Source organism: Acinonyx jubatus, chromosome A1, assembly GCF_027475565.1.
Source record: "Acinonyx jubatus isolate Ajub_Pintada_27869175 chromosome A1, VMU_Ajub_asm_v1.0, whole genome shotgun sequence".
Taxonomy (NCBI): Eukaryota; Metazoa; Chordata; class Mammalia; order Carnivora; family Felidae; genus Acinonyx; species Acinonyx jubatus.
The window spans coordinates 70,932,389-70,946,202 of record NC_069380.1 but is presented as its reverse complement, the minus strand read 5'-3'; the positions used below and the strand labels follow the sequence as shown (position 1 = coordinate 70,946,202).

The following is a 13,814-nucleotide window of genomic DNA, read 5'->3' as shown; positions in this document are numbered from 1 at the left end:
TTGTTCCAGTAACTACATACAGAGCAAGTTAACTGATCTATAATTTTCAGGATGAACATTTACTCACCAAAAAAAAGGGGGGGGGGGTATGCGGAAGAACAGCCTATTTTCATTTTAGGGCTTTTACTCTTCTGAAAGGATTTTCTAAAATAATAGCTTAGCATCTCCGCGGTGCTATTCAAGACGCATCTCTAGGAGGACAGTGGGAGATTACATGGCATCACCACCTCACCAGGGGCCGGATAGCAGAGTTACAAACCATGTGGTCGGGGGGGAGGGAAGAAGCCACCAGACAGAATGTGAAAACTCTCTGGACTTCCGGACTTCTGTGTTTAGCTTACAAATGCATTAGTAGGTGATTGATTGTCCATTTATTCACAATAATGGAGAGGAAACAAAAAGATACAAAATATAAATGAAAACTTTTTCTTTCATTTTGATTGGCCTTTGCAGTATGTTTTCGTGCTGAGATCAAAGTACAGCTGAGTTTGAGTGCACATCTTTTCATTTCAGTTATTTCTTGAGGCCCTTTCTATGCACACAGTGAGCTGGGGTCCAGGTAAAAATCACGTCCTGCCGTCAGCTAACACAAGAAGAGAAATTCCCAGTCAGTGATTCTTCTTGCAGAATATTTAGTGGTATAATCATTTTGGGTCTGGGATTATAAGTACTTTGCATTCCTTAGGTGTACACCCACTGAAGTTCAAAAGTAAATGCATCTAGGATCAAGCATCATCTGTAGATAATACAGAAGGCTTTTAACCACAATTTTTTGGTGCTGTCTCCAAAGCAATGATCAGAGCTGACTTTACAACTAAGCCTATCTGTGAAAGTTACATTTAACTCCCCTGTCTCAATGTTCTTCTCTTTTGAGTATAGTTTACTCTTAAGTTTTACTTTCCGTTAAGTGTAATACCGATCCCAATGTGTTACAGTTGTTGCTGGGGCTGGTATATTTGGATCTAAAGTTCCAATACAATTGAACCATAATTGGAGAGCAAGCACTGCTCCCAGAGTGCCTGGGATTTTAAATTCACAAACACCTGCATGATTAAAAGCATCTTGCATTTTCTCCCAGAATCATAAATCCACTCTTTTTTTTTTTTTAATCTCTTCAGGTTTTTGGTTTTTGTCTCTCTGTCTATATGAGCTCTAAGCATGAAGTGATATGCTTAGGTATATATTATAGTGTATATTATGGTTTCCCACCAGTAGGTAGTGTACTTTGAGCATACCTGTTTTTGACGATACTGGTTCTCCCTCATCTTCTGAATCATCGGCATCATTACACTGGTCTAGCGATGTGTAAGTTGTTGGAGATTCGGCCAAATCTCCAACGCCACAAGCTCGAGTGACTAAAGCATTGTCATGCAATCTAGTGCAAAAACAGTCAAGCCAATTAAGTTTCCAATCATCTGGTTTCTAGTTTCACAAGATTTTCCTATCAAGTGAATTGGTGCATTTCAAAATAAATAGGCTTCCTTTGTAATTTTTACCTGATTCACATTTGTTATTTCAAGGATTCACTTCATAAGAAAAAAATGTAGTACAGAAAAGAGTCATCTCTAATATTAAGCAATGTATTCATTCTGTAAATACATTTCAAGAACAAATTACAGGCAGTACTGGACAGTGGAGAGAAATGTAGTGGACAAAGAATCCACCAGCCTTACCATATGGAGCCTATGATCTGGTGGAATTCACAGAAAGATAAAAAGGTGTTTCACACACAGAAATCAATGGGTATGGGTGCCCTTGGCCCCAAAGGACGACTGTGAAGGGTGTGTGTGTGTGTGTGTGTGTGTACATATTTATATATTTTTAAATTTTTATGTCTGGTGTTTTTTCAGGGTTCAGAATTTATAATGTTGAAATAACAAGATCAAAACTCTTGACCCATCATCTAAAACTCCCTTTTCACAAAATCCACATTCTAAGGCATATTTCAAAGCTTCATAACATGCTATTATAACAGTACTCACCTTTGCATACATTGTAATGTGACTATTTTAATTTTGCTGCTGCCTACACTAATCACCTTTTTAAATTCTTTCTTTCCAAGCATAATGTCAATTTTATAAAAAGTTGATTTTATAGAATCATCCTGCCGTACACATGATCTGTCCTATGCGCCGTGGGATTAGTTTTCAGTTCACAGGTGCATGAAAAATTAAAATACGGCTGAATGATGTACCTACCACCTTCAACCTATGTAATTTTAAGTAATTGCTTATTTCCAATTATGACATTTTATGTGGGAGACTTATTCAATAAAGCAGCTAATTACAATAATTACACTACACCTTTCCAGCAGAAATGACATTCACCAAGCCCTGTTCATTGGACCATGGTTTTGTGCTTTATGGTCATATGTTTTTATAAATGCATTTCCATTTATTGTCAGCCTGTTAATATTTGCAAAATGAAAAAAGGAAAAACATGACTCTAAAACTTTTTCTCAGTTACAAACAGAAATACGTTGTTAACAACTCCAAATCAGAAAAAGTGAGCTGAATACTTAGAATAGCTATGGTTTTCTGTCTCAAGTAAATACTAATGGCTTCATTTTGAAGGAGGTTACCAGAGAATACAGGTGTTCAGACTAAGCACAGCAGCATTCCAAAGGAAGCTACTATTCCCTGATAGTCTAGGGTTACTCCCTGGTGGTTGAATAAATGAATTAATATTCTACTTAATTGAAAGTTGTGATGGATCACAGATTTCAGCAATCAGTAAATGTAAAATATAAATACTCTTATCATACTGGTATTAATAGGTGAGAAAAGTTATTGATCTCCTTTAGTGCTTCAGGGTCATTATTCTGAAAATCAGGTATGCATATACGTACAGAACAAAGGAAAAACGTGCTAGTTTATATCTTGCATAAGATTTGGGATAAGAGCAAGTTATATGTATAAACCAAACCTTTCATGTCAAATAAATATCATTGTATTACAGTATAGTTTGGAAAATCCTTTTTTTATACTGTTAAGCCTTGTGACATTTTAGATACACATGGTTTAGTGATGAGATTTGAACATTGAGCTATATAATCTAGACTTAATTATAATATTTTAATTTATAATTTGAGTGACCTAAACAACATAATTTCTATGATTGTCAGATTTCTCACCTGTGAAAAAGAGATAATAACACATATCTATGAGTATTAATTTGAAAATTAAACTACAAATATGTGTAAGATACCTTAGCACATGATCAAAGAGCCAAGAAAATTAATAAGGATTTAGAATATTTGAAATACACAGTTGACTAGCTTCACGTAGTGGGCATTTATACAATTCTTCATTTAGCGACTTGAGAACACACATTCTTTTTTTTTTTAATTTTCTATTTTTTTTTTTTGGAGAGAGAGAGAGTATGAGTGGGGGATGGCAGAAGAGAGGGAGACACAGCATCAAAAGCAGGCTCCAGGCTCTGGGCTGTCCACACAGAGCCCGACATGGAGCTCGAAGTCACCAGCTCAGATCATGACCTGAGCAGAAGTTGGACACTTAACTGACTGAGCCACCCAGGCGCTCCAAGAGCACATATTTTGATTGAGGCACACCTAAATGATTTACAAAACATGACCACTTACATACCACAAAGGAATTCTAAACATGAACCAAATCACTATGCTAGAGAAGACATTATTTAGCGGAAGTGTAATAAGATTAGAAACTAAATAACAACCAGAAAACACCAACACCTTTCAAAATTTAAAAATCACTTTTAAATAATTTAGACAGCATAGAAGAAACCACATGGAAATAAAAAGTTTCTAGAACTGAAAACTAATAAACACTATGTAGATTGAACCTATGAGAAGCAACCAAAGGCATTTTTAGAGGGAAAGTTATACCCTTGAGTGCATATTTAGCAAAAGAATAGAGGCTGGCACTAATCATCCAAATATTTAACTCAAGAATTTATAAAAATACCAACCAAGAAAATATTAAGACGGTGGAAGGGGAAAATAAGTATATTTTAATCAAATAGGGGAAAAAGAAGCAATAAGTAATATTAGTAAAACTAACATTTTGTTCTTTGAAAAGACAAATAAAAATGATAAATCTGCATTAAAATTCAACAAAAAAATACGTAAGGAGTCTTCTGGCATAATGATAGAAGCATTGGCATAGTTTTCTTAATCTCCTTGAATTAAGTAAATAGAATACCTAGATAACATGAAAGTAAATAGAATACCTAGATAACAACCAAACTCCATAGACAATTTTTACAACAAAATTAGGTAATCCACAAACCACAAGTAAAAGCAGCTGTAGACAAAACAATAGCCACATGGTTTGCAAGGTGACTTGGTCTGTTTGGAATGCTACAACACATACCACAGACTGGGTGACTTCAACAACAAGCGTTTATCCCTCAGAGCTCTGGAGGCTGGAAAGCCTAACTAAGATCGAGGTGTCAGCAGATTTGTGTCTGGTTCTTCTTCCTGGTTCACAGATGACTGCCTTCTGGCTGCGTGTTCATATGACAGAAAGAGGGAGGGCTCTGGTCTCTTCCTCTTCTTATGAGGGCACAAATGCCATCACAGGGCGCTATCCTCATGACCGCCTCTAAACATAGGTACTTCTCAGAGACCCCTTCTCCTAATATCTTCACACTGGAGGGCTAGAGCTTCAACACATGAATTTGGGGTATAACACATAGTATTGGTGCTGTTGGGGAGGAAGCCAAGTTAGTTACAGGGCATGTAATGTCTTTGAGACTGGACCACACCTGCCTAGCTCCACACAAAGAAAAACATCCAGGAGTGGAAACAAACTTGACAGGCCAGTGACAAGAGTGATGAGGGGAAAAGTAGATCCAGATAAAATTGGTGGTGTCTGCTCCCCATAACAAAGCCAGGAAATCTCAGAAAGAAGGCTGCCATATGGTTCACTATGTTAAAACCACAGAAGAAGACACTCTGAAGCTAGAAGGAAATACTAAGGTGTTCAGGAAAACTGTGTGTAAGCATGAGCAATGGAAATTTATCACAGCCAAATTCCCTACAAGAATTGTAAGAGACAAAGAATAAGGAGCAGAATACTGTCCCAATAGAGTGAAACTTACCCTAAAGACCTACCTACCAATGGCTCAAACTGTAGCATTATATGGGAAAATGAGTTAAAAGACATATGGGGATGGAACTGGAGGGTATCATGCTAAGCGAGATAAGTCAATCAGAGAAAGACAGATATCATATGACTTCACTCATATGTGGAATTTAAGATACAGAACAGATGAACAAAAGGGAAGGGAAGCAAAAATAATATAAAAGCAGGGAGGGGGACAAAACATAAAAGACTGTTCAACTGTTCACAGTTCAAAGACTGTTAGTTACAGAGAACTAACTTAGGGTTGTTGGAAGGGCTATTGGGGGGATGGGCTAAATAGGTAAGGGGCATTAGGGAGGACATTTGTTGGGATGAGCACTGGGTGTTATACATAGGGGATGAATTACCGGAATATACTCCTGAAATCATTATTGCACTATATGCTAACTAACTTGGATGTAAATTAAAAATAAATAAATAAATAAATAAAATTTAAAAAGACATACAGATTACATAAGACTAGAATAGCAACAAAAGTAAGAAATTCATACATAAGGTGCTTGAATTCAGGAAAGAAGTACAGTTGACTCTTCAACAATATGAATTTGAGCTGTGCACATCCACTTACATGCAGATTTTTTGATAAATGCAGCACAGTACTATCTGTAAATGTATTTTCCTTATGCTTTTAATAACATTTTCTTTTGTCTAGCTTGCTTTATTGTAATAATACAGTATATAATACATATGGCATACAAAATAATGTGTTAGTTGACTGTGTTATTGGTAAGGTGTCCAGTCAACAGTAGGCTGTTAGCAGTTAAGTTTGGGGGGGGAGTCAAAGGCTATGTGTGTGTTTTCAACTGAATGGAGTGTCAGTGCCCCTAACCCCTGCATTGGTCAAGGGTCAACTATATTAGTAAAAGCAATGAAGACTAAACTAGGCAGAACATAAAGTGATTACATACATCAGATGATGCCTTTAGAAAACTAGAAAGTAAAAAAGAGGAAATTTGAAGACATCAAAAAGAAATGAAGAAAGAAATGAAAATTATTTGAAAGAAACTGACAAATCAAAGAATTTCAGTGAAGTTCCCAGATCTGTATTATAAAGATCCTGAAAGAAGAAAACAAAAGCCATAGCACAGAACAGCATTAAACTTTTCTGAAATGTAAAAAGATTTGAAGCTATATATTGGAACTGAAAACATCAATAACAAATGACCAAAAATAAGACATATTGCAGACAAATTACAGGACTTAAAAAATTAAAAATACATATAGAATATATTATTTTATTATATTATAATTAATTATTATATTATATATTTTTATGTAGTATATATTTATATATATTATATTTTTATAACATTATATTATAATTAGTATTATAATCATAATATAATAATATAATGCAATAACTTAAAATTATATATACATATGTATGTTTAACATATATCTTTAATATATCACTCTTAACTATAAAGAACTAAGGGGTACTGGAGAGGAGGTGGTTAGGGGATGGGCATTAAGGAGGGTGTAATAAGCACTGGGTGTTATATGTAAGTGATGGATTATTAAATTCTACTTCTGAAACCAATATTCCACTACATGTTAACTAACTGGAACTTAAATAAAAACTTAAAACCAATACTAATAATAATAAAATAAAACAAAAATAGGTATCAGCTCAAAATGAATAAGTGACTTATAAAGGGAAGAACATTTGATTACCATCAGACTTTTTGGCAGGAATGTTTTATGTCAGAAGAAATTAGAATCACATATATAGGATACCCAGGAAAAGAATATGTCATCCAGCTTTCTTATGTCTGGGAAAACCACCTCTCAAGTTTAAAGGAGAAAAGAAAACAACTACTATTAAGATGTAAGAATGTAAGTAATGTTGTTCCTATGAGTCTTTCCTGAGAAAATTACTAAAAAACATGCTTCAAACAACCAAAATGAATTCCAAAAATGACTCTAAGACATTAACATAAGAACAGGTGGCAAACATTCTTAAACTGTGTATGACTAACTAGGACCACATGAGGATTAAAATAAAGAGAAAAATATGCAATATCTATTTGCTCTGCTAATATGAGTATAGTACAAGTGTACAAATGAGAGGAAAATGGGAAGAATGTATGCATTTTTTAAATATCCATTAGTTGTATTGTGTTAGAATAGGTATTGTAATGCTAAGACTAGTGCCTATGAAATGTGAAATAAAAATAATGAGTAATTGGCAGATAGTCTAATGTCTGTTATCTCTGTATATTTGATAATCAAGAGTTTTGATGTGGGGTGGGAGGATACAGAAACAGAAGAGATACAGATGTCGTATGGAAGAGATTAGGTAAAAGCGCAGAGTCCTGAATTTAAATAGAAAATATCAGAATAAAATCAGGCCAAGCCCTCGAAACAGTGACCCACTCAGTAGTGAAGAGTATCACTAAATTGTGTTCTTGAAACCCATTTCTCAATAAATGAACCAAGGCTTTTTGGAGAAAAATGGTAATTTGGAATAGGAAGCATATACAAGATGAGCTAGGGATATCTGGCCATACTAATAACAAGGAAGCTTAGACAAAGACTACTAAAGTCAGGCCAAAAGAACCCATGAGCCATTTTGAAAAATCTCCCAATGCTCTTTGACTTCACATGAGGATAATTGTAATGGATTGAAACCAAATATATTTAAGTCCTTAAGTCAATAATGACATTTTTTTTATTTAAAAAAAAATTTAATGTTTATTTATTATTGAAAGTCAGAGGGAGTCAGAGCATGAGCAGGGGAGGGGCAGAGGGAAAGGGAGACACAGAATCTGAGGCAGGCTCCAGGCTCTGAGCTGTCAGCACAGAGCCCGATGCGGGGCTCGAACTCAAAAACTGCGAGATCATGCCCTGAGCCGAAGTTGGACGCTTAACCGATGGAGCCACCCAGGTGCCCCAATAATGACATTTTGAAACAACTAATTGGTCACCTTCAGAGGATGATAGAAAACCAGTTAATTACATAAAAAATGAATAAGTAAAGGTAAAGAATCAACATTTACTTTGCCTTTTCCATATGAACTGTACTAATGAGTAACCAAATAGTGCATGAGAGGAAGTACTTCATTATAAAGGTGTTCCAACTAATAAATGAGAAAGAAGTGTCAATTTTAGAAACTGAATGAATCAATGATCTAAGCAATAGACATCAATACTACTAACATCACAAAAAGAGGAACAATCAGACATTGTGTGCCTTCTGATGAAAAGCTACACCACCACCTGTGGTCTTGCCAAAACCATCAAGTATGAGCCAGATGAGACTCTGGGTCCAACTACCAATTTGCAAGAGGTATAGAAGACAGAGGAGCATGTGAACTATGGCATGAATGTGCACTTGGGAGAATCCACACTCCTGGAAGCTCCAGGTGACATGCCCCCGGTCCTTCAACTATGGTTGGGGGAGGGGGGCGGCAGGCAGGAGGTGTACCTGTAGATTAAAAGATGTTAAAGAAATTGCCAGAAAATCAGCGAGATCCATCCATTGCTGTGTCCTTCAGCTCCGAATTATTCAACCACAAATAACTGCAAATTTGAACCTCCTGAATTTCACGTTAAAGTGCATAGTTCTGAAAATACCTTTTAAATTAAAATTTTAAGACAAAAAAAATCTCTGTGCTGATTGAACATTTAATTTTTGTTAAGTTTATTTATTTTGAGAGAAAGAAAGAGTGCATGCACAAGAGGGGCAGAAAAAGAGAGGGAGAGAGAGAGAATCCCAAGCAGGCTCCACACCGTCAGTGCAGTGCAGAGCCCAATGTGGGGCTCGAACTCACAAACCCTAAGACCACGACCTGAGCCGAAATCAAGAGTTGGATACTCAACTGACTGAGCCACCCAGGTGTCTCTTGTTTGAATGTTTAAATGTATTTTTGATAATTCAGTCAGAGAATGTTTGTCTTCTGGAGTTGGATGTATTAGATTTACAAACAAAAGAAAACCACCAAAAAGGGCTTTTTCAACTAATCTTTTATTTTCTTCAGTGCAGACTCCATGTAATGTCATCCATACCCTTCCCTTTAAGTCCTACATGTCTGATGTGTTTACATTCAGAAGAAACATTTACTGGCACCTGCCTTACCTGTAATTTAAATTTCAGGTCTAAAATTACTTATCCTGAAATTGATTTCTGTATTCCTTATTTTGATCATTTCAGGTGACTGTCAGTATCTTTTGGAGCCAGAAGAGGGCACTGCAGAGCAGCATAGCTCTGAGTACTTGGGACTAGCAGACAGTGTCCTTTGCAGAAAAAAAAAAAAAAAATGTGCAAAGCTCTACTACAGAAATAACGAAAAGGGGAGGGGTACTAGATAATCACTATAGACTTTCTTTATTTACTAGAAAAAAAGAACCGTTAAAATATATAACTAAATACATATCTGGGCTATCATATATGTTTAGATATAGATAGATGACAGATAGATGTAGATGTCAGTTTCTTCTTTTAAAACATCCTGAAGCTAGAGGTAGCTGGCTGGCTGGCTGGCTGGCTCAGTGTGTGCAGCATGGGACTCTTGATCTCGGGGTCATGAGTTTGAGCCCTATGTTGGGCATAGAGCTTACTTAAAAAATCAGCCAATCGATCAATCAGTAGATCCTGAGGCTGAATCTGAAGTTCTTCTATTAGAGTATTTATTCTTTTGCTACCTCTGCTGTTATAAAATCAGTTCTCAGGAAGTTCCTCGTACAGATTAATAGTGTATTTTACTTTAACTAGTTCGGGTTTAGGACAAAGGAGATCCAGCAGCCCTTTAGCAATCTTAGACGGCACAGAAATAATTTTGGAATCAATATAATAAATATTATCCCCAGTTTCTGCAAAGGTTTTTTTCTAACATGAAGAACTCTGTGTTAAGTGTCAGCTGCTCAATTACAGGGCAGTAGGTAGGTGACTGAATTCAAACCATCACCTTCACTAAGGGAAAGATGACTAAGGCATGTCAGTGCCCTTCAGAGATGAAATAAGGGGAGTGGGGTCCAGACCTCTCCCCAAACCTGCAGTCTTGGGGCCTCCGTAGCCCAGGCCTTTCCCATGACAATATGTGTGCTTAGGAACCAAAGGGCAAAAGCACCACCATGATGAGACCCTTCTGTCTCTGCAAATGACTTTAAATAACATTCCTTGGGAGATAGGCTGTCAGCTCTAGGAGGTTAAATCCATGCCCAAAGTCACCTCACAAGGGGAGGGGAGGAGATTTAAGAAAGTTTTAGGATCCATCATGGTAAACAGCCTTCCGTGCACTACCCTAAAAATGTAACTTCTGAAAAAAATGGCATCCACCCTTATTTCCTTGTGTGTACATTAACTTATTCTTCCATGAGTTCTGATGAGTAAAAAAAACCAATTCAGTTTTTCATTATTGCAAATATATGAGTGCTCCATCTTTCTTCATATGAGGGAAATTGCCAATGTGTTCAATGATCTTTCCCTTTATTGCAGATCTGCTGTGAAATACAAAAATTATATTGCTGGATATGGTGTTATCTAGGTTGTCAGGTGTGGCTAAAAAGACCAGTTTGTGCCTGTCACTTCCTCTCCAGCTGTGGCCATATGGACATGTCGGTAGACAGTACAGTATTTGTTTATAGGCTTGTTTGTTGTAGAATGGAGCTCTGTGACTTTGTACCTGAAGTCACTATGTTGTTTAAAAGAAATTAGACAGTCTGTTTGTACTGGATACAGAGTTGTTCTGTCTCCTGCTCATTTTTTTTCCTCCCTCAAATCTGTTGGAAACACAGTATGCCTTACAGTGTTTCTTCCACCGAGCTCAGCACGTAAGCATATCATCTGCGCTGGATCTCTTTGCCCCACGCATGCATTTCCAACTGCAGTCCTTTGCTCACAGCCTCCTTTGCTATGAAAATCTGAACCATCCTTCAAGGCCTAGTGCAGTGTCCACTTCTTCAGTGACATCTTTGCTATTTCAGATACAGCTATTTGTGCCCACCCGAAGTCGTGCAGCCTTCTCATCTTTTCTGCTGGATACAGCAGCCAGCACCTTACTGTCTACTTTTTACTGGTAACCTCATGCATCATAGCCTTGCCTTTGTAACTAGGCTTTTCGATTCAGGTAAACAATTCTGATTTGTGGGTAAGCTGTATCTCTAATAGTCACTAATATCATACTAAGTGCTTAGAAAATCTAACCTGATCTACTGATCAAGATGAGTAGGTCGTGGGGCCCCTGGGTGGCTCAGTCAGGTGGTTGTCCGACTTCAGCTCAGATCATGATCTTACAGTTGGTGGGTTTGAGCCCCGTGTCGGGTTCTGCGCTGACAGCTCAGAGCCTGGAGCCTGCTTCTGATTCTGTGTCTCCCTCTGTCTCTGCCCCTCCCCCACTCGCACTCTGCCTCTCTCTGTCTCTTGAAAATAAATAAATGTTTAAAAAGATGAAAAAAAAACCAAAAAGGTGAGCAGGACGTTGTCCAAGTGTTATCTCTGGTCTGACTATTGGAGTTACCCTTCCTAGTTATTTGTTATTATGAATCTGCCTAGATCGGCATGCTTCCCTGTTCTTTCTCTGCCCTCTGATTGCCCACTTGAGTTTCCTGCGCACCTGTCACCCCTCTGAATTCTGCAACTATCAGGCAGGACAGAGCTGAGTTTGAGGAATCTTCTGGTTTATAGGCAGCCTCCAGGATTTTGTTTATCTTAGTGCTTTTCCCTGGAATAATTTCATCATTGCCAACTAGGAAGCAACCTTGAAAGCTCATCTCATTTGTCTCCATGTCAGTGGACAAAGCAACTTCTGAACTCATCATTCAGATTAGTATCAAGTCACAGGCTAAGACCCTAAAACAGGGGATGCCTGGGTGGCTCAGTCAGTTAACCATCTGACTTTGGTTCAGGTCCTGATCTCACAGTTCATGGGTTCGAGCCCCATGTTAGGCTCTGTGCTGACAGCTTGGAGCCTGAAACCTGCTTTGGATTCTGTGTCTCCCTCTCTCTCTGCCCCTCCCCTGTTTACACTCTGTGCATGTGTGTGTGTGTGTGTGTGTGTGTGTGTGTGTGTCAAAATAAATAAACATTAAAAAAAATAAAAGAACCTGAAACAGGTGTAAAGTGGATTAGGGAACAGTTTGCTGGATGATAGCAAGAAGCAGTCCAATATTTGTCTCAACGCTACATTCTCTGGATACTGAAAAGCCTATTCAGATGTAAGACATTATTACTAATGAGCACAGCCAGTGTATCACCACCATAGTTGTGACGTGTGGCCTCACAAGCTTGTTTGCATTTCTGCCCAAATAAAAGTAAAAATAGAAGGTAAAATTAAAGAATAGAATCACTCATATAATGATGCGTCAGTAAAAAAAATTATGTTTGATGTTTTAATACTGTTCTCTATATAATATATGTAATGATTTGTCAGTATATTATCCCTTCACATTCCAAAACTAATAACCCACACTTACAATTTTTCAGCTTCGCAAGTCTGTCTTCAGCATCAGAGCAAGGAATCTTCTAGAAAAAGAGACTGCAGTCACTAAAATCTTAAGGTAACACCATTAAACACTGATACATATTTAACCCTAGTGGGATTATATTCAGCAAAAAAACTCTTTTCTCTTTAATGAACTAATTTTCTGAGTATCAATACACACTTTCTGCTAGAAAGTAGGCCTGGGTAACTATGTAGTTACAAATAATGTCAAATACATCATTTATATCTTTCCTGGAAAAATAATATTTTATTAGCTCAGTCATGCATTTTTCTTTTCATGCCCATACACATAAATCGTTAAGTATAAACATTTACAAAAAGATGACCATAACTTACTTTTATTCTTCCATGTTTTATTTCTTTTGTGATATATAAAGGACAAATCACAATCTAAGGGGGAAATGGTAAGCTTTTTAGAAGTAATTATGATTTATTAACCTATTAAGAGTAAATGTATTTAAAACCTCTAAGAATCAAAAGCATATCCATTTTAAAATGCTTAAGAAAATGTGTAATTTCACCAGTGGTTTCTTAAACCTGCCTTGATGAAGTATCAGAAAGGAAAATCAGGCTAGCTACTTAAGAGTATTTTACAAGACTGTGTCATAACGTGAAAGAGCATGATCTTTATAACAATGCACGAGCATTCGGAATGCTATTTATGGTGCACATATTACACAGACGCATGTAACAATACAACTAAATACTGGAGGCCAGAAGGAGAATGGCTGACAAGGTGAATGGATGAATTTATACTGGGAAGACCCTTCCCAACTTATGCTGAGAGGAAGGAGTTAGACTGTCTTCTAGTCTACCTTGGTTCTAGGAATGGTCATTAAAGAGTTTTTGCCAGAGTGTATATCACAACTTGGATGACTGTAATGAGGAAATAAGGCTAATATATATGGTTTGAGACACTATTTTGAGTTTATAACAGTACTTAAAATTTGTGTGCCAAAAACAATCCTAGTAACTAGTCAAGACAGTATTCTGGTATTCAATCTTTTATCTGCTGACAGTTCGTGTGCAGATATGAGTATGTGCTGCAGTGCCTTTTATGAGAGGAGAACAATCATTTCTGGGCTTATTATGTATTATCACCACAAAATATGATGAGATGATCATAAAAGGTCTGGTTGAAATAGAGAAAGGAAAGCTTTCTCAGCAAATCTCTAACAACCTGCGTCCCAATTTCAGTTTGAGTCCAATTGGCTCAACCCTGGCATTGCCATCAGATAACGTCATG

General features: G+C 37.0%; 1 protein-coding gene across 8 annotated transcripts in view; it reads left to right on the top strand.

The window, feature by feature from the left end:
* The window catches only part of NALCN (sodium leak channel, non-selective), a 316,716-nt gene that overhangs the window by 236,236 nt on the left and 66,666 nt on the right, over positions 1-13,814 (top strand). For all 8 annotated transcript variants that reach the window (XM_053217644.1, XM_053217633.1, XM_027065180.2 and 5 more), the window contains one exon: positions 12,550-12,623. In XM_053217644.1, the coding sequence (XP_053073619.1) occupies positions 12,550-12,623 (74 nt within the window). The remainder of the gene's footprint in view (positions 1-12,549; positions 12,624-13,814) is intronic.